Here is a 26914-nt window from a genome sequence, read left to right as displayed (position 1 = left end):
GACACTGATTATAAAAAAAATTCCCTACGTTTAATGGTTATAATATGCATGGCAAACAAATAATTTATCAAGGAAATTCATGTCAGATGTTCCTAATCATATACATTTCATATTTGATACAATTGAGGAATTTATAAATACAGGTTTTTCAAAAATATTCTATTTGGCGGCAATGTTATTTGGACTGAGTCGGGTGTGTCTATTCTGTGTTGGTCATTCATTATGTATTCGTGTTTGTTTTATGTAATGAGTTAATACTTCAGTTTCATTATGTATATCTGTTATATTCATTTGATAAAATTTACTGTTTGCAATAGCATTAATTGTTCTAAATAATTAGGATGTTCTTATCCCAAGCATACAAACTTAGCCGTATTTGACACAACCTTTTTCAACTTTTGATCTTCAGTGCTGTACTTTTTTTCGCTTTCGGTCTTTAATATCTGGGCGTCACTGGTGAGTCTTGTGTGGACGAGGCGCGTATTTGGCGTATTAAATTTTAAACCTGATGCTTTTTGTTATTCCTTAATCATGTGTTTCTTTGTCTAATACGTTTTCCTATTTATTTGTATTGTAGTCCTGTAATATTATATTGTCATTTCTATGTTATATTTAACATTGCCATTAAAGTGCGAGGTTTGGCATGCCATAAAACCAGGTTCAACCCACCATTTTTTCCTTTAAAAATGTCCTTTACCAAGTCAGGAATATGGCCATTGTTATATTATAGTTCGTTTCTGTGTGTGTTACAATTTAACGTTGCGTCGTCTGTTTTCTCTTATTTTTGAGTGTAAATTGACATTGCGATAAGACGTGTTACGGTACTTGTCTATCCCAAATTCATGTATTTGGTTTTGATGTTATATTTGTTATTCTCGTGGGATTTTGTCCGTTCTGTGTGTGTTAGTTACATTGTAGTGTTTTGTCGTTGTTCTCCTCTTATATTTATGCGTTTCCCTCAGTTTTAGTTTGTTACCCCGATGATGTTTTTTGTCCATGGATTTATGAGTTTGAACAGCGGTATACTACTGTTGCCTTTATTTATTTGTTCTTGGTTTTTGTAAGCCGGATTTGTTTTTTTTCTCAATCGATTTATGAATTTTTAACAGCGGTATACTACTGATGCCTTTATTTATGGTTTACGTTCTGTTGTAATAGTTCACCGCTGTATACTATTGTTGCCTATATGTTTACCTCTTGCTTTAGTGATTTTGTATTTACATTGTGTCATTGATCAATCTTATTGGTTAAGTTCGCTTGTGTTCATATGTCTTTTGATTGAGTTAAGCCATTTCAATTGATATCTTATAGTGGGTCTTTATATGTTGTGATTCTACACTATTGTTTCGGGTAAGGATGAAAGTTGGTACTTATTTAAACGTTTAAATCTGCTGCATTTGATAGCATCTAAAGTCAGGAATCTGATGTTCAGTAGCTGTCCTTTGTTAAGGTGGCTCATAAGTGTTATTATCGTTGGTTTTTCCGTTTGAATGGTTTTACACTAGTTAGATTTTGGGCCATTTATAGCTTTCTGTTCGGAGTGCGCCAATGGTCTGTTTTGAATACCGTACTTTGAGCTATAAAATGAAGATGATAACACAATGTTGATTGCTGTACCCCTATTTTTGACATTTTTACCTATTATGTTTGTTTTTTTTTTGTTCCCACTTCAGTGTCATGGAATTGTATACGATTGTCATACAAGTGAGAGGCTTAGCTATAAAACCAGGTTCACCCAACGATCTTCTACATTAGACAATGCCGGTACCATGTCAGGAATATGGCGGGTGTTATCCATTCGATTGATGTGTTTGAGCTGTGGGTTTTGTCCTTTGGTTGGGGATTTTTGCTTTGAATTGTCCTCGGAGTTCAGTTTTCTTTGTGATTTTATTTTTCATCAACTTTCTACTCAGACAGACATTTCTACTAAGGTGGGGGGAAATTGATAATTTCAAAATAAAAATCGTCTCGTTTGTCATTGATTCTGATTATGAGATAGAAAAAGAAGCCGTGTCTGTTGTTTCTTTAATTTCTAGTTCTGCAGGATATATTAATGGAACACATTAAAAAAAAAATTGGAGTGTTGATAGAAAAGAACATCATCTATATATCTGAATGTGAAATGAAATGACCTGGCTTCTTTGATCTTCTTGTGAAGACAAGTGTCTGAAGGAACTCCTACTCATATGAAAGCAAGAAAGGTCGACAAGGAGAGGCAAACAGTACGTTCATATAGGAATGCCGACAATTTGTTGAAAAAGTAGACCTCCAAGTTCAACAAATATGTTGACAATAAGAAACTCGATCATACCGATCACTTGTTCCTCTGTGTACCATATTTTATATGTTTGTTCGCTATTAACCAAATATGCCGTATGGTATACCAAAGTAATGAATTTATAGCGTATGCTACAATTTTTATGTTGAAAAGCTTTGTGTATGTTTTCTTTAAGACACGTTATATTAATTTCACATGAGGAAATGTGGTATAGGTGCTATCGATTTTGCCACTTGATTAAGGACTTTCCTTTTTAAATTATCCTGTGAGTTTAGTATTTTTGTGATTTAACATGTTAGAAAGGATTGAAAAATAAAGTTTGATAGAACAAATTTCAGAAAAAGATTAAGATTTAAAATTATACCGAAGTTCTTTAGAGTTTTTTAGAATCCACATATGGTTATTGCCACTTCGAGAAGAAACAGTTTCTTAAGGTCAGACGTGCTTTCCGTTTACAACAGATCCATCAGTGACACTCAAATTAAATAAGATTTCAAAGGCAAAACAAAGTACGAAACTGAAGAGCATTATAGATCGAAAATTTCGAAAAGTTTTCAATACCTGGCTTGAAATCCTCAACATAACGATAAATTCGGAATTTATAAACAGTTACTATAACAAGCATTCTGTGAGAATAGCATGACAATACATTGTCCCCTTATGGTTAAAAATTCATTGTATTGGAACAAAATTCTAACTTGAACAACTGGTCATGGTGTACTCTATAACACATATCAAGCATTACAAAACAAAAAATATTTAAGTCAATTTTGTAAGTCCATAGACCATAACTCTGTACTAAATCATCAGACCAGAACAAATTTCAAACTTAAACGGTAACTTTTCATGATAAAACAATACACCAAATATCAAATCAATATTTTCAAGCATGAAGAAAAAATGTGGATTACGGACTGGCTGGACTAACTGATGGACAGACAGACAGACAGATGGATAGAATGCAAACCTGATTAAACCCCTTAAAATTATTCGGTAGGGGACTAATTATGACTATATCAATGACAAAATGATAACATTAGAACCATGTTCGGTTCCGTTCGAACTTTTTGTGTTTAGAGAAGAAAGTTCATGCTGCGCAATCTTTATTTTGTTTTGTAATTTGTAGATTGTTTTCTGTTGTTTGTTTTTGCCATGGCGTTGCCATTTTGTATATGACTTATAAGTTCTACTCTTTCTTCTTCATTACAATAAATTTCAATTGGTCATTATCAAATTATTGTTAATTTTCTTTTATGTATATCTTAATTGAAAAGTTTACCAATAATTTTAGAAAATGTGATAATTTGCTTTTAATTCTCGTTATCAATAAGTGTCTTATACTCATTGACACATATATGTTTTTATAATGATTAAGATTATAACAGAATGTTGACTGCTGTACCCATATCTTTTGATATTTCTACCCATTATGTCTGGGTTTTTTTCACACATCGTTGTAAATATAACGCAATGTTAACGACTGTCATACAAGTGAGAGGTTTAGCTAGCTATTTAACCTCATTTCCTACATAAAAAATGCCTGTACCAAGTCAGGAATATTACATTTGTTGTCCATTCGCTTTATATGTCTGTGCTTTTGATTTTGCCATTTGATTAGGGACTTTCTGTGTTGAAATTTCAACGGAGTTTATTTTTTTCATTTTTAGCCATTGTGTTGTCAGTTTTTTTTCGATTTAAGAGTTTGACTGTCCCTCTGGTGTCTTTTCTCCCTCTTGTATATATTCTGGTGGTGTTTTTCATATTTTGTTTTCTTTTCGACTTGTTATAGTCTGTTTTTCTTCAAGTTATATATTTTGATTGCAACATAGTATCGTTTTACTAAAACTTTAGATGTAAAACAAACACCAGTCATGTGTAGTGTAACGAAAAGCTTTTATTTACAAGAAACAATTTGTCAAAAATATGGATCAATGACACAATCTACATCATTTGTGCATGCGGTTTGTACAATCAAAAAAGAAACAATTCAGCAAGCTTTTATTTACATGGTAAAACTTGTCAATTGGTTGAAATAATAACACGATCTACAACAATAAGGCCAACTAAGTGTATAATCAGGTACAGTGTAACACAATGATATCATCTTTATGGTACAATTTGATAGATAGATGTAATGACACAATCTACAACATTACTACAATAAACATGATTGTTTATCAAAACTACAATCCAATAAACTTCAACAAGTACTAAAAAATGAATGAGCTTGCGATCAACAATTACAGAATGAAATATTATGTAAACAATTTTGGATTAGGACTTTGTCTTTTTCACAAAGTTACTATGATTGGATCATCATCCAGTCTAAGTGTTACTACAGTATACAGTTCCGTTACTAAATGAAGGGATATAAAAAACAACAATTACCCATTTGGTATGAGTGTTATGTTGGTTTTACTATAATTGTCAAGGGCATTTTTTTTCGTGTTTTTATTTTTGTCAATACATGGCTGGATATTTTTGGAAAAAAAAACACCTTGCAGGTTAGATTTTTTATATAGCATTATTTGTATGTAAAATTCCATGAAAACCTCAGTAATTAACCCACATTTCTGTACATTTCCTACAATTGAAATAATAAATCACATTAAGGAGAAGGTACGACACGGTAACCATGGTAATGGGTAGATTTGGCCAAAAACATCAAAGTACATCTGATGAAAGATTTTTGTCTTTTAAACACTAAAGTGTCTTTTTCATTCGGTTCAACTATGCTATGTACACGATTTTGAACTACACTGGTCATTAAGGACGCTCAAGTTCAAGTTTAAATATAAAAAAAATCTATTAAATATGCTATAACACATTACTTACAGATGTTGGTGGCTGCATTCGTGTGCAGTCTCAAACTTTAAATATGGTATGCTTTATAATTAAATACACCATATATTTATAAATAATGACTGAACACAAGTGCAGACACTTCCAACAATTTTCTTTCTTGACCTACTCCATTCTGATATGTCTGTATATAACAACAGTCTAATCAACCATGTTTAATCTTCATCATTCTGTTGAATCTGAATATTACCAGCCAGAAGACAATATCAGGGGCAATTTAAATCGTTCCCTTGAATTTATACACAGGAATTAGCCAAGCGAAGGGAATGATATAATGTTCAGTTATATAAAATCAACTTAAAAGTATTGTAACTAATTTTTCTTCTGAAAAAGTTTTTTAAAGAGTGTTGTAACTTTTCCTTGTTTCTGCTCTTCAACTTCCTCATGTTGAATGTATGTTTTCACTCCGACCGTTTTAATAATTTCCTCCAAACATCTAGTGCCTCTTCCAACATTTACCAGAGCTTGGACCAATACACGTATTGTTGGCCTAACTTGTTTATCTATTCTCCACTGGAATAATATTTCTTTACATTGAGCCACTAAATTTCTCCCATTGTTGTACTGAATGGCGTCTAATGATGTTATAGGTAATCCTAATTCTATACCCAGTTGAAAGGATAAAACACCAAGTACTTGTGCTAGCTCATCTAGTATTTCATCTGTTGGAATTAAATCCAAGTTTTCTTCACTAATATCTGTAAACATAACACTCATTAGACACAAACACATTAATACTTAAGAGGCAATGTCAGAGAGCATAACTTTTTGGAAAAATATATACAAATATATGTGTAAATAAACTGTACCTTGACCTCTAATGATTTACTTTAATAAATTGTTACTTGGATGGAGTGTTCTCTCATTGAAACTCATACCACATCTTCTTATGTCTATCATCTTTGATACAAAGAATGACAATTTATTATGAACCTGACGTGCGTTCCACCTCCGTCTACAATGACTCACCAGTGACGCTCGTAAATAACCAAAAATGGCAAAATTTCTTTAAAAATTACCAATTCAGGGTCAACAACCCAACAAAAGGTTGTCTGATTCGTCTGAAAATTTCAGGTCAGATAGATCTTGACTTAATAAACAATCTAACCCCATGGTAGATTTGCTCTAAATGATTCGGTTTCAGAGTTATAAGCCAAAATCTACATTTTACCCCTATTTTCTTTTTTTAGCCATGGCGGCCATCTTGGTTGGTTGGCCGAGTCATGCCACACATTTTTTAAACTAGATACCCCAATGATGATTATGGCTAAGTTTGATTAAATTTGGCCCAGTTGTTTCAGAGGAGAATATTTTTGTAAAAGTTAACGACGACAGACGACGGACGACGGACGCCAAGTGATAAGAAAAGCCCAATTGGCCTTTTAGGCCAGGTGAGCAAAAAATACTGGTTAAACCACAGCATTACGTGACAGGAATAAAGCACAAAAAAAAAACACAAGAAAACCCAGGATATAGAAACGCATGAATAAACAATACAATAGAACATTTCTACAAATAAACCACATAATAACAACAAACACGTAAAATTAATTTACGACAGCACACACATACAGCTAAATAGAAATATCAACTGTGCGTCACACGAATGTATCAACATAAACCGTCTATAAAGGACAACTCAAGTCAACATTGACCGTCTATAAAGACCACTCAAGTCAACATGGACCATTTATAAAATACCACTCAAGTAAACATGGACTGTCTATAAAAGACCACTCAAGTTAACATGGACTGTCTATAAAAGACCCCTCAAGTAAACATGGACTGTCTATAAAAAACCACTCAAGTTAACATGGATCGTCTATAAAAGACCACTGGAGTCAACATGAACCGTCTATAAAAGTTTCACTCAAGTCAACATGGATCATCTATCAGGACCACTCAAGTCAACCTGGACCATCTTTAAAGACCTTTCAAGTCAACATAGACCATCTATATAAGACCACTCAATTCAACATGAACAGTCTATAAAAATCCACTTAAGCCAACATGGACCATCTATAAAAGACAACTCAAGTCAACATGGACCATCTATAAAAAAAACACTGATGTCAACATGGACCGTCTATAAAGACCACTCAAGTCAACATGAGCTGTCTACAAAAGACCACTAAAGTAAAAAAGAACCATCTATAAAGACCACTCAAGTCAACATGGACCGTCTATAAAAGACCACTCAAGTAAACATGGACCATCTATAAATACCACTCAAGTCAACATGGACCGTCTATAAAAGACCACTGAAGTCAACATGAATCGTCTATAAAAGATTACTCAAGTTAACATGGACCATCTATAAAAGACAACTCAAGTCAATATGAACCGTCTATTGAAGACCACTCAAGTCAATATGAACCGTCTATTGAAGACCACTCAAGTCAACATGGACCATCTAGAAACGATCACTGAAGTCAACATGAACTGTCTATAAAAGACCACACAAATTAACATGGACCATCTATAAAAGAGAACTCAAGTCAACAAGAACCGTCTATAATAGACCACTCAAGTCAACATGGACCATCTATAAAAGACAACTCAAGTCAACATGGACTGTCTATAAAAGACCACTCAAGTCAACATGGACCATCTATAAAGACCTCTCAAGTCAACATGGACCGTCTAAATAAGACCACTGAAGTCAATATGAACCGTCTATAAAAATCCACTCAAGCCAACATGGACCATCTATAAAAGACAACTCAAGTCAACATGGATCATCTATAAAAACACTCATGTCAACATTGACCGTCTATAAAGACCACTGAAGTCAACATGAACCATCTACAAAAGACCACTTAAGTCAACATGGACCATCTATAAAGACCGCTCAAGTCAACATGGACCGTCTATAAAAGATCACTCAAGTCAACATGGACCATCTATAAAGACCACACAAGTCAACATGGACCGTCTATTAAAGACCACTCAAGTCAACATGGACCATCTAGAATAGATCGCTCAAGTCAACATGGTTCATCTATTATCACCACCTTAACTGTACAAAAAGTCAACCCAGTCCATCTATACCGTCTATTTGAACTGTCCACACTAATTTACGCTGGGAAGAATAAGGTTTTGAAATTAGAAAAAGCAAAAGAGTTAGAAGAGGAGTTTAGAGTTGACAAAAGCACAAAGATTGCAGAAATCTCGAAATATGGTCAGAAAGGGAACAGAAAAATACACATCGATCTCAGATATATAAATAACTTTCTTTTTTTTTAATGGAAAATTAATAAAGGACACTATACGACTTGCACAGCAAATAGTTATCAAAGGTACCAGGATTATCATTTAGTACGCCAGACGCGCGTTTCGTCTACATAAGACTCATCAGTGACGCTCATATCGAAATAGTTATAAACCAAACAAATACAAAGTTGAAGAGCATTGAGGATCCAAAATTCCAAAATATTGTGCCAAATACGGCTAAGGTAATCTATGCCTGGGATAAGAAAATCCTTAGTTTTTCGAAAAATTCAAAGTTTTGTAAACAGGAAATTTATAAAAATGACCACATAATTGATATTCATGTCAACACCGAAGTGCTGACTACTGGGCTGGTGATACCCTCGGGGACGAAACGTCCACCAGCAGAGGCATCGACCCAGTGGTGTAAATAGTTATCAAAGGTACCAGGATTATAATTTAGTACGCCAGACGCGCGTTTCGTCTACATAAGACTCATCAGTGACGCTCATATCGAAATAGTTATAAACCAAACAAATACAAAGTTGAAGAGCATTGAGGATCCAAAATTCCAAAATATTGTGCCAAATACGGCTAAGGTAATCTATGCCTGGGATAAGAAAATCCTTAGTTTTTCGAAAAATTCAAAGTTTTGTAAACAGGAAATTTATAAAAATGACCACATAATTGATATTCATGTCAACACCGAAGTGCTGACTACTGGGCTGGTGATACCCTCGGGGACGAAACGTCCACCAGCAGAGGCATCGACCCAGTGGTGTAAATAGTTATCAAAGGTACCAGGATTATAATTTAGTACGCCAGACGCGCGTTTCGTCTACATAAGACTCATCAGTGACGCTCATATCGAAATAGTTATAAACCAAACAAATACAAAGTTGAAGAGCATTGAGGATCCAAAATTCCAAAATATTGTGCCAAATACGGCTAAGGTAATCTATGCCTGGGATAAGAAAATCCTTAGTTTTTCGAAAAATTAAAAGTTTTGTAAACAGGAAATTTATAAAAATGACCACATAATTGATATTCATGTCAACACCGAAGTGCTGACTACTGGGCTGGTGATACCCTCGGGGACGAAACGTCCACCAGCAGAGGCATCGACCCAGTGGTGTAAATAGTTATCAAAGGTACCAGGATTATAATTTAGTACGCCAGACGCGCGTTTCGTCTACATAAGACTCATCAGTGACGCTCATATCGAAATAGTTATAAACCAAACAAATACAAAGTTGAAGAGCATTGAGGATCCAAAATTCCAAAATATTGTGCCAAATACGGCTAAGGTAATCTATGCCTGGGATAAGAAAATCCTTAGTTTTTCGAAAAATTCAAAGTTTTGTAAACAGGAAATTTATAAAAATGACCACATAATTGATATTCATGTCAACACCGAAGTGCTGACTACTGGGCTGGTGATACTAGTTATCAAAGGTACCAGGATTATAATTTAGTACGCCAGACGCGCGTTTCGTCTACATAAGACTCATCAGTGACGCTCATATCAAAAGAGTTATAAAGCCAAGCAAGTACAAAGTTGAAGAGCATTGAGGATCCAAAATTCCAAAAAGTTGTGCCAAATACGGCTAAGGTAATCTATTCCTGGGGTAAGAAAATCCTTAGTTTTACGATAAATTCAAAGTTTTGTATACAGGAAATTTATAAAAATGATACCCTCGGGGACGAAACGTCCACCAGCAGAGGCATCAACCCAGTGGTGTAAATAGTTATCAAAGGTACCAGGATTATAATTTAGTACGCCAGACGCGCGTTTCGTCTACATAAGACTCATCAGTGACGCTCATATCGAAATATTTATAAACCAAACAAATACAAAGTTGAAGAGCATTGAGGATCCAAAATTCCAAAATATTGTGCCAAATACGGCTAAGGTAATCTATGCCTGGGATAAGAAAATCCTTAGTTTTTCGAAAAATTCAAAGTTTTGTAAACAGGAAATTTATAAAAATGACCACATAATTGATATTCATGTCAACACCGAAGTGCTGACTACTGGGCTGGTGATACCCTCGGGGACGAAACGTCCACCAGCAGAGGCATCAACCCAGTGGTGTAAATAGTTATCAAAGGTACCAGGATTATAATTTAGTACGCCAGACGCGCGTTTCGTCTACATAAGACTCATCAGTGACGCTCATATCGAAATAGTTATAAACCAAACAAATACAAAGTTGAAGAGCATTGAGGATCCAAAATTCCAAAATATTGTGCCAAATACGGCTAAGGTAATCTATGCCTGGGATAAGAAAATCCTTAGTTTTTCGAAAAATTCAAAGTTTTGTAAACAGGAAATTTATAAAAATGACCACATAATTGATATTCATGTCAACACCGAAGTGCTGACTACTGGGCTGGTGATACCCTCGGGGACGAAACGTCCACCAGCAGAGGCATCGACCCAGTGGTGTAAATAGTTATCAAAGGTACCAGGATTATAATTTAGTACGCCAGACGCGCGTTTCGTCTACATAAGACTCATCAGTGACGCTCATATCGAAATATTTATAAACCAAACAAATACAAAGTTGAAGAGCATTGAGGATCCAAAATTCCAAAATATTGTGCCAAATACGGCTAAGGTAATCTATGCCTGGGATAAGAAAATCCTTAGTTTTTCGAAAAATTCAAAGTTTTGTAAACAGGAAATTTATAAAAATGACCACATAATTGATATTCATGTCAACACCGAAGTGCTGACTACTGGGCTGGTGATACCCTCGGGGACGAAACGTCCACCAGCAGAGGCATCGACCCAGTGGTGTAAATAGTTATCAAAGGTACCAGGATTATAATTTAGTAACAGTTAACATGGACTGTCTATAAAAGACCACTCAAGTCAATATGGACCGTATATAAAGACCACTCAAGTCAACATGGACCATCTATAAAGACCACTCAAGTCAACATGAACCGTCTATAAAGACCACTCAAGTTAACATGGACAGTCTATAAAAGACCACTCAAGTCAACATGAACTGTCTATAAAGACCACTCATGTCAACATGAACCGTCTACAAAAGACCACTCAAGTCGGCATGGACCATCTATAAAAGACCACTAAAGTCAACATGGACCATCTATACAGACCACTCAAGTCAACATGGACTGTCTATAAAGACCACTCAAGTCAACATGAACCGTATATGAAAGACCACTCAAGTCAACATGGACCATCTTTAAAGACCTCTCAAGTCAACATGAACCATCTATATATGACCACTGAATTCAACATGAACAGTCTATAAAAATCCTTTCAAGCCAACATGGACCATCAATAAAAGACAACTAAAGTCAACATGGACCATCTATAAAAAACACTGAAGTCAACATGGACCGTTTATAAAGACCATTCAAGTCAACATTAACCGTCTACAAAAGACCACTAAAGTCAACATGGACCATCTAAAAAAGATCACTGAAGGCAACATGGTTCATCTATTATGACCACCTTTACTGCACAAAAAGTCAGCCCAGTCTATCTATACCGTCTATTTGAACTGTCCACACTAATTTACGATGGGAAGAATAAGGTTTTGAAATTAGAAAAAGCAAAAGAGTTAGAAGAGGAGTATAGAGTTGACAAAAGCACAAAGATTGCACAAATCTCAAAATATGGTGAGAGAGGGCAACAGAAAAATACACATCGATCTCAGATATATGGATATCTTTCTTTTTTAATGGAAAATTGATAAAGGACACTATACGACTTGCACAGCAAACCATGTAGACCAAAATTTTTTCTCACTTTACCGTTTGATTTAACATTTTTTATTACATTTTCCTTCATAATTGTGATGTACAATGTATATAGATTTTTTCGTAGTCATCAAATTTAATATTGCCAAAAAAATAAGAAGATGATTGCCATATGTTATAAGTGATCTTATAAGTTAATTTTCAAAATTGACATATATGTGAATGTTAATCAAAGATTCATTTATGCGATATAAGGTCTGTTTGTCACATGATAAAACATGTTTGTCACATGATATAACATCTGTTTGTAACATGATATAACATCTGTTTGTCACAATATATAACATCTCTTTGTCACGTGATATAACATCTGTTTGTCACGTGATATAACATCTGTTTGTCACGTAATATAACATATGTTTGTCACGTGATATAATGTCCGTTCGTAATATGCTATACGACCTATTTGTCACATGATATAATATCTATTTGTCTCATGATATAACATCTGTTTGTCACTTTATATAACATGTTTGTCTCATGATATAACATATGTTTGTCACATTATATAACATGTTTGTCTCATGATATAACATATGTTTGTCACATTATATAACATGTTTGTCTCATGATATAACATATGTTTGTCACATTATATAACATGTTTTTCTCATGATATAACATCTGTTTGTCACATTATATAACATATAACAGTTTGTCACATGATATAACATCTGTTTTTCACGTAATATAACATCTGTTTTTCACGTGATATAACATCTGTTCGTCCCTTGATTTAAGGATTGTTAGTGCCATGATATCAGTTTGTCACATGATAAAAGGAATGCGTGTCACAGGATATAATGTCTTTTTGTCACATGATATTACATCTGTTCGTCACATGATATAACATTTGTTTGTCACATGATGAAGCCAAAAACTTATATTTAATTGTTTAGATTTCATCCTCTTTATTGTTAGTTTGAGTCTTGAGGAGGAAGACAGCTATTAGTTAATGCATAATTAATAAGGTAACATATATCTTGCATTGATAACAATTTAAAAAAATATCTTTGAAATACATACCACATTGAACTTTTCTGATTCGTTTGACCTACAAAATTAGATTATAATCAAATAGATACTGCAAATTCATTGAATATATTTGATAAGCAGTTATTTTCGAAAGTGTCAACAGACATTACTTATTTACAGAATAAGTTGTCTGGGAAAGCTAATCTTCTCTATCAAGCAATACTAATTTTGTATCTAAAAAAAATCTGATTCACGAAGATTAATAATACGCAACTGTTCTTTTCGTCTTGTGTAATGGCATGTCTGTGAAGTGAATTTCAACAGGTTTAGCTGCTGGATCAAATTTATTATCACAATAACTTATTTTGTCTGTTTGGGTTGCTTACCCAATTTCTGTGAATATAACAGAACGATAAACGCTTATCATAAAATTTGGAGGTTTATCGAGATATCAAACATGTTTTTTCTATCGTTTCCTGTAGACAATGACTGTGCCAAGTCAGGAATATGGCAGTTCTGTTACTTTTTCTGACAAAGCTACTTTACCTGACATAACATATGTGTACATGTAGCTAGTTTCATTTTTGCTTCTTTTCCTAAAGAAACATATTATGTAGTTGATTTCATCTCTGCTACGTTACCTTCAATGAGTACATGTAGCTTGTTTTACCCTGTTAATTTAAATGACACAACGATATGTAGTTAGTTTCATCTCTGCTACTTTACCTGACACAACATATGTGTAGTACGTTTCATCTCTGCTTCTCGACCTGATATAACATATGTGTAGTAAGTTTCATCTCTGCTTCTTACCTGACACAACATATGTAAAGTTGGTTTTTATATCTTTTACTTTACCCAACACATATGTCATATGTGTTAATAGTTTAACATTCACTACTTTACCTAACACAACATATGTGAAGTTAGTTTTATCTCTGCTTCTTACATTTTGTGTACTTGACACACCATATATGGAGTTGGTTTTTATCTCTTTTACTTTACCTGACACAACATATGTGTTGTTAGTTTTACTCTCTGCTACTTTACCTGACATAACATATATGTAGTTAGTTTCATCCCTGTACATTATCTGACACAACATATGTGTAATAAGTTTCATCTCTGCTTCTTACCTGACACAACATAAGTGTTGTTAGTTTTATCTCTGTTACTTTACCTGACACAACATATGTGTTGTTAGTTTTATCTCTGTTACTTCACCTGACACAACATATGTGTAATTAATTTTATCTCTGTTACTTTACATGACACAACATATGTGTAGTTAATTTTATCTCTGTTACTTTACCTGACATAACATATGTGTTGTTAGTTTCATATCTGCTTCTTACCTGACACATCCCTATGTGTAGCTAGTTTTATCTCTGTTACTTTATCTGACACAACACATGTGTAGTTAGTTTTATCTCTGTAACTTTACCTGACACAGCTTATGTGTAGTTATTTTCATCTCTGTTAAAGCTTGTGCTATGTTGCTGAATTTTCCTGACCATTTTTCTCTCCAGTTGACCAGTATTCTATACTTGACAATCTGAATATAATCAGGATTATTCCTTTCAAGTTCATCCCATTCTTGGAAACTCATACCAAGACGTATGGCTAACTCTTTTATGGTGATATCATCACATCCTGATGCAAATCTTTGAAGTTCAATGTCACTCGGTACCTGATTCAAGGCACCTTCTTGTAAACCTGTTTGTGTAAAAGAAATAATGGTTATACAGTGTATCCAACATTTAAAGGATACTTGATTATTGTTAAACATAATACGAGTTTGCTTACTCAATTCAGATTTTCTGAGATGAGAGTTCATTTAACAAAGAATAAATAATAACAGACTATGTTTTGTACTGCCCATTACAATAGAAGTTGATGTTCAGCATTTTCATAAAGTACACCATGATTTTAGTATTTACATGCACTAAGACGTATTTGAACTATTGGAATACTCTTAAATTCTAATAAATGATCTACAATTCCGTCATGCACTGTATGTAATAATTTTCTGCTATTTCATAAACTATTTGGATGGCAGGTTTTATTAAAGAAATAATTCATGAAGGCTTGAATTTAAACTGATTTTATTAGTAAGAATGGCAAATATTTGCCTTCACTTAGACGCGTTGATCCCCCCCCAAGAAAGACTGTATGATTGACCCATTAGAATAAAAATAATGTATAGGGGGTTGAATTTATACTGATGTCACCATGGATTGGCCCTTTATGATAAATATTTCATCACGAGCGCACAGAGGGGTTAAATACCGTCATAAAAGTCAAATCCGTGGTAAAATCAATATAAAGTATAGCACCCATGTATTATTTCTATTCTAATGGGTCAATTACGGCACTTTATTTTGGATTGAAGCGTTTAGGTGGAGGCAAATGTTTGCCATTCCCACTAATAAACTCACTTTTAAATTGACGTAAAAGAACGGAGCAAACTGAATTAGTGATAGAGGTACTAAAGATACCAGAGGGACAGTCAAACTCAAAAATCGAAAATAAACTGACAACGCCATGGCTAAAAATGAAAAAGACAAACAGACAAACAATAGTACACATGACACAACATATAAAACTAAAGAATAAGCAACACGAACCCCACCACCAAAAACTGGGGTGATATCAGGTGCTCCGGAAGGGTAAGCAGATCCTGCTCCACATATGGCAGCCGTCGTGATGTTCATGTTATAACAAATCCGGGTAATAGTCAATTCGGTAGGTCACATTCATGATTGCTGATGGAATAGATGTTAATGATTTGGAAAGAGTTTTCGTGGAGCACTTGGAATATCCAGCAATATACCGTTGTTTGTAAGGATACTTATGTAGTTTAGGTATCCAATACCGTTATGGAAGAACCAGTTCTTTAGTTAAAATTCTAAAGAAACATAGAACAGACTTATGATTATCCAGGATTTCCTCTATGGTTAGTGTCGTTAGGGTATATGCTGAGTTTCCAAGTGAATTCTCAATACCTAATTCGTTTATCAAGCAGTTAATGTTAAGAGTTTTACACACAAAAACGATGTTGTCTGGGGCTTTATCTGCGAGGACAACACCATATTTTTCATGGATGTAGGATAAGTGTTTTGCAACATTTGGGTCTTTAAAGATTGTAGTAGCAGTGACATTGATAGACCCATTCAGTTTCCTAATTTTGATTTGTATCAACGTTCTCACTGCTTTAATCCATTCGGAAAGAGTGTCTTCGTCTTCCTTCGTGCGCTAAGCCCATTGCCTGGCATAATCCTCGACTCAATCCATCAAAATTATGAAATTTTATTTCCAATTGGGACAAAATCCCTAATGCACCTCGAAATGAGGAACTCACGTGTAAAGAAAAAATCTTTGTGTAGTGATATTTGACATGTTTCTATTTTTTACAATTAACTGAGCTTAACCATTTGTGGTGATTAGGAAAGTAGAGGAACATAGAATAAATGTGTAAAAACTATGGAGCTATTAAATGTGTTCAAAGTATTAAATTTTCAAAGAACTTATTGTGTTAACCAGATGCTCCGCAGGGCGCAGCTTTATACGCCCGCAGAGTTCGAACCCTGAACATTGGGGCAAGTATCAACACAACATTCAAGCTTGATACAGCTCTGAATTTGGATTGGGATTAAATAGTTGACACAACACAGGTTTCTGACACAGAATGAATGTGGTCTTAGAACTTAAACTTACTTTAAATTTTAAATTGAACATTACCTATTATGGTCAAATACCCAAAATCTAAATACATAGTTAGATTCAGCATATCAGAGAACCCCAAGAATTCAAGTTTTGATGAAATCAAATAAAGTTCAATTTTGGACCCTTTTGACCTCAATGTGGACCGATCTGATAACCGGGCCCAAACTACAAAAATCTAAATACATGGTTAGATTAAGCATATTTCAAAGAACCCCATATATACAATTTTTGTTGAAATCAAACAAAGTTTAATTTTGGACCAACCTGAAGACTGGGCCCATAATAAAAATTATAATTACATGTTTAGATTCAGCATATCAAAGAACCCCAAGGATTCAATTTTTGTTGAAATCAAACAAAGTTTAATTTTGGACCCCAATTTGGACCAACTTGAAAACTGGGCTATGATCAAAAATCTAAGTTCATGTTAAGATTCAATATAGCAAAGAGCCCCAAGAATTCATTTTTTGTTGATATCAACCAAATTTTAATTTTGGGCCACGATTTGAACCAACTTGAAAACTGGGCCGATAATACAAAATTATAAGTACATGTTTAGATTCAGCATATCAAACAACCCCAAGGATTCAGTTTTTGTTGAAATCAAACAAAGTTTAATTTTGGACCCCAATTTGAAAACTGGTCCAATAATAGAAAAATCTAAGTTCATGTTTAGATTCAGCATATCGAAGAACCCAAATTATTCAATTTTTGATGAATTCAAACAAAGTTTAATTTTGGAGCCTTTGGGCCCCTTATTCCTAAACTGTTAGGACTAAAACTCCTAAAATCAATCCAAACCTTCCTTTGATGGTTATAAACCTTGTGTTTAAATTTCATAGATTTCTATTTACTTATACTTAAGTTATGGTGCGAAAACCAAGAAAAATACTTAATTGGGCCCCTTTTTGGTGCCTAATTCCTAAACTGTTGGGACTTCAACTCCCAAAATCAATCCAAACCTTCCTTTTTGTGTTCAAAAACCTTGTGTTTAAATTTCATTGATTTCTATTTACTTATACTACTCAAGAACTACTTATTAGAAATACACAATTCTTTCACAGAGTTAAGTTTGATTATGATAATTATCAAATTCATTGCTATTTTCCACTTATATCACATGTTTTGCACAAGTGCAATCAGGAGGTTTAGACTTGAAGTCGTCAATATTGAGATCCTGAAAACATGTTTGTAATTGAAAAGGTTTGTTACCATATGTTTGGTATAGGTATAAGAAATGATTGGTCAGACTGATCTTTGAAATAAGGAGGTATTTTTGACCGAATTAATTTAGATGAAGGATATTGCTTAAGTTGACGCCATCGAGACGTTTAATTTGTTAGCAAAGGAAAGATTAAGAAAATGTCTTTTCTCTTTTTCACATTTTCCATTACGAACTGGTTTGAAAAGTCTGTGATTTGCAATATCCGAAATGATAGCTGTAAGTTTGTATTGGTTTAAATGAGGGTTCGTAGCAGTGGTTTCCAAACTTTAATTGAACAGAGAATGAAGTTTTGAAAGGGGTAATAAATCAAGTTTTGTGCGAATGTGATGAATACCTAACGGTTTTTGTATAAATGACAGCAAGTCATTATTAGAGACATCATACAGAGTAGATTATGCATAATGATGATGACCATGACTGCGTCTACGTCGAGGAGTACAGTTGAAAATATTCATGACATTCACCGAGCTACACGAAGGAATATATATAATACCTGTACCATCAATTTTGTCATTGTAACCATATGGTGTCGCAGTTCCCAACTGTCTAATCCAGTTGTCCTCTTTTTGTCTATCGAGAGACGTTGCAAGATGAGGATTGTTAGAGTTGTGGTATATATTTTTCGATAATGCGAACTGTCATAGTAACGATGGAATGCTCAGACTTATTAAAATGCTGATGAAATATGTCGTTTGCATTGAGGTATATTTCTGATAGTATGACCGCACATACGTTTGTTTAGCCTTCATTCCGTTTCACCGAAGTATACCAATCCGCAAAAGTTACACTCTTATCCGTAGACGACATTTATCGATTTACAATTCAAATCATCGTAACTTCTGGTAAAATATGATTTCTTAGTAAAATTGCTATATTGAATTGAGCATCTGTTATTAAATTGTCACAAGTTTGGCTGCCTTTGGTCTCACATTTCCAAACAGTGTTGTTCAGAGTCATCAAAATCCAAAATATCTTAAAGGAGAACTGAACATGGCTGTATATGTGTTATATTGCTATTGTCACTATAATGATGATTTGAATGAGTCATGTTTGAGATATTAGACATGTCTGGTGATGAGGGGACACCTGCCGTATCAGACGACCCTGTGTCCATGGTGACGTCTGTTTCTGACCTTTTTTTTACTGGGCGACGTCCGAACAAGTATCCTGTTAGATCTTCGTAAATTCATGCAATTTTGTTACTGGGAGGATGATGTCTTCGCGAAACAAAATTTTCACCAGCAGAGATACCGACCAGAAGATACCAGAAGGGCAACTCATAAATCGAAAATAAACTGACAACTCTATGGATTAATATGAAAAAAAACCCAAACAGACAAACAATTGTACACACGACACAACATAGAAAACTAAAGAATAAGCAACAGGAACCCCACCGAAAACTCGAGGTGATCTCATGTGCTCAGCGTGTTGACGCACTGGGTCTGGTTTCTAAGGTAATTGCATTATGTTAGTCTTTGTTGACCTTGGTCTTGGTTGATTTCCAAAATATTCACATCAATACACTACTGACATTTTTATTCGTCAGATTATAAAGACAAAACAAATCCTTTCCAGAAGTAACACGAAGATACTCTTTAATTACTATACATCACAACCAAGACATGGCCTCTTATGATGAAACCCATGCTAAACGGGTGGATGGGAGCTGTGTGTTTGTGCAAGACAAATATACATATATTTCTTTTTTTGAAAAGAGACATTACTTATATTTTATGAGAGGGCTACGTTCTCTGCATGACTTGATTGTTCCTATGGTTGCCTATTGCAAGGCAACATCTCTGTTCTTATCAAACAAACCACAGTCAAAATCCGTGTCCTTTATATGGGTCAATCAATTGCAGACATACTTATTTGATTTATAATCTATATGTTCTCGTCCTAAATACGCATGAAACATTTGCTACTAAACACAAACAAACAACAAGCGTACTATGTAAACAATTTCCACGTTCTTAATGTGCAAGAAGTCTCTACATCCCTACGATTATATCTAGTGACAATTTGAATGTTTTTAATCAACTTATAGAAGTTCCTGTGTATGTTTCCTGCACACATACATGAAGTCAACGGATATTTTCGTTTTCTGCTTTACCAAGTGTTTAGTATCTAGACGCTACCGTGTTTTTACCTTAAAATTGAAGAGTTCAAGTGCAACCATTGGTCAAGAATAATGTATTCGGAATGAGTGTGACTTTAATCTACCGATTGATCGCGCAACATTTTTATCACAAATGTTGGCTTAATCTGCCAAGGGTGGATCGTAACCCTTTGCTAGCGAAGATGTGTTCCATATTACAAACTTCTGTTTTGAATCTAGATTTTCTAAAACTCATTTTGTAAATTTTGTTCTATCAGAATATCTTGTCATTTTACCATCATATCAACATGGACAAGAAATTCAAAAACTTACAATCTGAAATACAGAGTGAGTACATACTCAGCATAGTTTGAACGCAAGAAAAGAACATATAATAGACGTACACTCACAAACCTGAAGCATATCATTAATTTTAACAAAGTTTTTCGGGAGGGGGGGGGGGGGAGGGGAAGATATATTCGTTTTAATTATGTGTATCATAAAATAGTTTTTTTCATCAATTTGCACCAGAAAGTTAACAGGCAGTTTTTTTTTCATTTTAAAATTTCAGTGATTTGAAAAAATGACAATAAAATTGAGAATGGAAATAACAACCCGACCATAGAACAAACAACAGCAGAAGGTCGCCAATAGGTCTTCAATGCGAGAAAATCCTGCACCTGGAGGCGTCCTTCAGGTGGCCCCTTAACAAATATATATACTAGTTCAGTGATAATGAACGCTATACTAGACTCCAAATTTTACACAAGAAACTAAATTTAAAAATAAAACAAGACTAACAGAGGTCAGATGCTCCTAACTTTGGACAGGCGCAAAAATTAATGCGGCGGGGTTAAACATGTTTATGAGATCTCAACCCTCTAGCCAATGTAGAAGTCCGAGTCTGATGTTAAAAAATGTAACAAATGAAAATAAACAAAATGACAATTATACATAAAAACCAACAGACTACTATCAGTTAATTGACATGCCAGCTCCAGACCTCAATTAAACTGACTTAAGATTATGTCTTCATCATATGAATGTCAGGCACAATCCCTCCCGTTAGAGGTTTAGTATCATACCATTCTTACATATATGAGAAAAACAAAACCCATGTCATGCCAATAACTGGTTTTTGAATAAATGTGCTTAGTTCCGATGCAAAGACCCTATAAGATAATCAATATTAAAGCCAAAATATGTTATCTTTAATGACCTGACAACAGTATCGTAACTATATCCCTTCTTAATAAGTCTATTTAAAGGTTTTGTTAGCTTATGAGGTGAATACTGACATTTTTGTGCTTAATAAAGAATATTACCATAAAGGATTGGATGTGAAATACCTGAAGGTATAAAAAGTCTGTATGTTGAGTTATATTAACGATAAGAAATGAAAAATTATCTCTTATATCATAAATTTTAGTACTAAGCTTTCCGTTAATGATATAGATATATATGAAGATCGAGGAAAGGGCAGTGGTCATTGTTAGCATTAGCTTTATTTAAAGTAAGTTCAACAGGAAACATTTCTTTAGTAAACCTACTGAAGTCGTCATTATTGAGAGCCAATATATCATCCACATATCTAAAAGTATTATTAAATTTTTGCATCAGATGTTGTTTCGATGGGTCTTTGCTGATTTTTGTCATAAATTATAACTTGTAGCAATACAAAATCAGGGTCGCAATAAGTGGTGCACAGATAGGTCCCATTGGAATTCTGATAACCTGACGATATACAGAATCTCCAAAGCGAACAAAAATGTTATCAGTAAAAATTCAAGTGCATATGTATAGTATCAAAGCATGTCCAATTGACAAAGTTCTTTTGTTTATTGCTACTAAAAATGACCCAAAAAGAGTTTGAATATATTCACATTTTGACTTTTTAAATAGGTGTGTGAATTGTTTCTTAATGAAAATGTGAGGCAGTGTGGTATATAGGGTAGAAAATTAAAACTTTGAACAGATTCAAAATCACCAATATAAGCATGTAATTTATCAATAACTTCCAACGAGTTTTTGACACTCCAAAAGTAATTCTTAATAATTATATAAAATCCTTTGCAACAGGTGCAAGGTTCGAAATTTACAAATTGACTTATTAATTAATCATTTTACAAAATGCTTAATTTTTAAATTTGATGAGAGATAAGAATCCAAATAGTCAGGGTTGCAAAAAAAAGTTTGTGATGGTAATAGTTCAGAATTACATTTATAGATATCTGCTGGTGCTTAATGTTGTTCTGATCTAATCATAAACTTAGCCTAATGGTGTCTCATTGACACTTATATCACATCTTCCTATATCTATATAGCTGTTTTATATTATTGTTTCTTATCTTATAGTATTTATCTTAAAATATGTCTGACCCACTAGAAAACCTTACATTTGAGAAATTTGAAATATAGAATGAATTTATATATCTATTATTCAAAAATGTTTTGAATTGAATAACTATAATGCTCAGTTTGGTAATATTTACTATATGTTTTTTTACCTGGACAGTTCACTTCACATTGTTCTTTTGTCTGAAATAAAATCGTGGTTGTTATAAATTAATCAATAAACAATCAAGGATTGTATTTTTAAAGCAAATCCTGGAGAACTCAGCGGTGAAACACTCAATGTTTAATGTATTTACAAAATTTTATACATGATTACACCTCATGTATGAATCCTGGGTATTGGTTGGTTGATAGCCAATGTATTTTTACCAATTTACTGTTATCAAATGAATATCATTAATTTTTTAATGCCAACGGGGTATAGACAAAAAGGATATGCCCCTTTTACCCTCTCTGCCGTGGTATTTGCCAAATCCGACTGAACGCTTGTAACATCATGATCATCAATGTGTTTTTGAAAGTTAACATTCGGTGTAATTAAACAGATATAGCATGTTCTTGAGGGGTATTTGCGAAAAATACCAGTCTTGAGAATGAATTTCCCTCACCTTACTGCTCGCAAAATTTAACATTCTCTTGACTGGTATTCTTCGCAAATACCCCTCCTTAACATGATACATTGTATATCTGTTTAATATTTTATTCCCTACAACACTTTTGCATAAAATTCACGACAAGGCTTCAAAGGATGTATTGAGCCATATGTTTGATAATGTCGAAAAGGAGTATTTACCCTGAAATGTTAGGTATTCTGGTGTGGCTGTTTTGAATAAAAAGTACAAAATACTAAGATTTAAAGATTGCAGACCAATCTAATATACAAGAAAGAGATGAAAAAAAAAACAAATTCAGAGAATAAATCCCTGTTTCATTTAGTCTACATACTGTACTTACCTGATCTTACATTATATAAGTTAAATAAGAAATTGATCTGGTGAGTTTGTTTGATTTAACCTGTTGTTTTCTTTTTTATGGAGATTACATAAGCAAACCACAAGTCAGCTCTGTGTGAATTGATTAGAGATTTTATTTTAAAATATCAACTTAATTTACCTGGTCTTGATTCCAAATATTCCACTTGTCTTTAGTATGTACAATCTTATGTTCCTCACAGATCCATTCATCAGTTGTCAATGCTGCCTCTTCAGTGACATGGCATTCTAACCTGGAGCATGCATATTCTATGTGGAAGGGTAGTTTTTGCCTGCTAGAGGAGACTGTGGACTTATAGAAATCTGAGATTCTCTCTAATGTTGTAAACATGCATTCCTTGATACCAGTGGCTATATCTGGCACGATCAGTCCATTGGAGGTTTCGTGGACTATGTAGAGCAATATCTTGTTACCTTCAACACACACTACAATATCATGTGCTGTATCGAATGATAAACCAACGAATCCTGAAAACAGGAGTTGTTTTTCTTCAAATGTCTTCACAGCCCACATACTTAGACATGCGCTAATGAGACGATTCGGTAAGGCTGGTGGTATTATTGTCCCTTTGAATACAAATGCTAGACTGATGGCTTTCTCTGGTGTGCATTCGTGGGTCATGAATCGTGTGTCATTTCTCTGAATGAGCATACAGGGAACAAAGAAGTTTTCCACTGGTAACCGACTTCCCGTATTAATATCATACCTTTGCTGCTCTGATAGAATATCAAGGTGGATGAGCATATCAAATATGAACTCTTTGTAGGGTGATAGTTTCTTGAAGTGCTTTTGTTCCCAAATAAGATACAGCTCTTTTCTTTGTACTATTCCACTTTCTGACATCCTTTCAAAAGTTTTTCGTATGAGACCTTTCTTCGGCCAAAAGGCAATATCTGTTAAGTGAAAATTATAAATTGATAATTGAAAATAGTATTAAAAGTATCTTACAATAACAAAAATAGCCTATAACACAAAACGGTAAAATGAATCGTTTCAGGTCACTATACTTCCTTGGCCTTTATAAAGAATTAACTAACGATTTCGGAAAAATGGTACTTATTTGAAGATCTTGTATTGCTGATCAAGTCAGGTTTTTACATTTCCATCTTTTTTTTAACGTTTTTAACTGAGTAGGAAAAAAAAATAAAACAAAAGACTTGTAGCATTCGTAATTAAAGGTCAATAACTTCTATCAGAAGTTGCCTGACAGTGTTGCTGCTAACAAACAGCTTATTAATAGATCTCAACCTTTTGATATTTCATGGCCCTGTCAGATTTTCTGTATTTTATTATGTTCATGACAATAAACAAACATTTGCATTTCACCCCTATGTTCTATCTTCCATATTGAATGATTGACAAGGTTATTATACCTGTTTTAAACTAGATACCCTTATGATGACTATGAAGTTTGGTTAAGCTTTGTGAGAAGTTTCATAGTCGAAAATGTTTTGTAAAAGTTAAATGATGACGATTGACTATGAAGACAACAAACAACAGAACAGTTTGAAAACGGGAGACAAAAATCTACTAAACAGATCTACAAATTAGTAAACATAACAGATTACAATCAAGGTGAAAATGAATATCAAAGAATTTATTATCAAGAAATATAAAACGCAAAGTCGTGGATTATGTAATTTACAGTATAATGAAATGGTATGCGACTGTCAAGCAAATGAGACGTTTAGATAGGTGACACTAAGTTTAATCAACCATTTCACAACTAAAAAATGCCTGTACCTAGTCATGAATATTACAGTCGATTTTCATTCGTTTAATGTGTATATGATTTTTATTTCGCCATTTTATAAAAGATTTCAAATTTGAATTTCGTTGAAGTTCGGTAATTTAGTTATTTAACATTTTAGTTTATGAAAGCAATTTATCAATGATATTTGATTTACTGTGAAAGTACTTTTATTCGTGGGGTACCAATACTCGTGGTTTTCGTGGATGGCTTTATCCACGAATTTAAGTGTTCAAAGAAATAAAACAACCATTGTCCAAATCAAGACATGGAAAAATCCCCATCGGTAGGTTTGACTACTGATATGATCTTAGTTTATGAAAGCAATTTATCAATGATATTTGATTTACTGTGAAAGTACTTTCATTCGTGGGGTACCAATATTCGTGGTTTTCGTGGATGGCTTTATCCACGAATTTAATGTTCAAAGAAATAAAACAACCATTGTCCAAATCAAGACATGGAAAAATCCCTATCAGTAGGTTTGACTACTGATATGATCTAGAGAATATATTGGATAACGCCAAATCTGAGAATACTTTTATAGCAGTCACAGAATTACAACCGCATGCAGGATTATACCCATTTAATCTTTAATAACCTAAACTGTACAACTTTTGATCTTTTAATTCTTATAAAAAATATTTTTGATCGATGAGAGTCAGATTTCCGGTATTGATATGCTGGTATGATAAAGTGTTCATTTTATATCCTCATAGTTCTCGTTAATATGGGAAATAATAATTTCATGCTGGGCTTGATTTTGATAAAAATTATTTGACAATTCTAGATACGTTTATACCATTTATTTATTTATTTAGGTGATATGTTTATGGCCTAATCAACACCTTTGATGATCTTTAATCTATTGATCACTTTATCATGGGTTAATTAGTGTTATCACTAAGATTTACACAGTCAATGTTTACTTTGCAATTTCCTTCAATCCAGATTTCAAAAGGCTTTAATTTTTTTAATTATTATTTTTTTAAATAAAATCCACGAATTTAAAAACCTACAAACATGTAAATATTGCTCAAACCACGAAAATGGATACCCACGAATTAAAGTACTTTCACAGTACGCGTTCTGTTTTAATTTACAAATTGTGTGGTTCATTTCATAAGAGAAATTGTATTTTTCAAAGACATTGATTTAAAAGTTAAGAGTCAACTTAGCCCGATATTTATTCTAAATCGGAGCCGATTAGACATAGCTCATAACCCTAAAATGTTGCGTATTTAGCAGAGACATAGCAAATATATCAATGTTTATGAATTTGGTTTGACTGAAGCGAGGGTAAAAATCTATGTCCACGCCACATATAGTGTGTAGATTTTTTTTCTACGTAGCTATCATAATAAGTTTCCGAGATAACAGGACTGGCATAAAGTTATTGTTGGTCTTATATTGAAGATCTTTTATATTGCAATATGCAGTAAAAACATACTTTTACTAAAAACTTTTTTTTTCATGGAAAAAAAGCACAACAAATTGTTCTATGAGAGTCCTGATCTTAACGTTCTGATCATGTTTGATCTTCTTATATTTTCCCTATCTACAGTATAATACTTCAAGATATTGAGGCCATTTACACATTTATTACTTATGATAAATTCTTAGACATGGCAGCTTCTGTAC

The 26914-nt window shown here is 33.6% G+C and overlaps 1 protein-coding gene across 1 annotated transcript in view; it reads right to left on the bottom strand.

Annotated features, from left to right (window-relative positions):
- Positions 1–4157: 4157 nt before the first annotated feature.
- Positions 4158–26914, bottom strand: part of LOC139482468 (uncharacterized) — a 48757-nt gene continuing 26000 nt past the window's right edge. The window contains exons 6-10 of the mRNA XM_071266373.1: positions 23644–24416; positions 22683–22713; positions 14568–14839; positions 13175–13202; positions 4158–5838 (exon numbers count right to left, since the gene is read on the bottom strand). Of these exons, the coding sequence (XP_071122474.1) occupies positions 5453–5838; positions 13175–13202; positions 14568–14839; positions 22683–22713; positions 23644–24416 (1490 nt within the window). The 3' untranslated portion in view covers positions 4158–5452. The remainder of the gene's footprint in view (positions 5839–13174; positions 13203–14567; positions 14840–22682; positions 22714–23643; positions 24417–26914) is intronic.

This window comes from Mytilus edulis, chromosome 7 (assembly GCF_963676685.1).
Source record: "Mytilus edulis chromosome 7, xbMytEdul2.2, whole genome shotgun sequence".
In the NCBI taxonomy this organism is placed as follows: Eukaryota; Metazoa; Mollusca; class Bivalvia; order Mytilida; family Mytilidae; genus Mytilus; species Mytilus edulis.
Note: the sequence above shows the minus strand (reverse complement) of the source record. Positions and strands in the feature narration are given on the sequence as shown.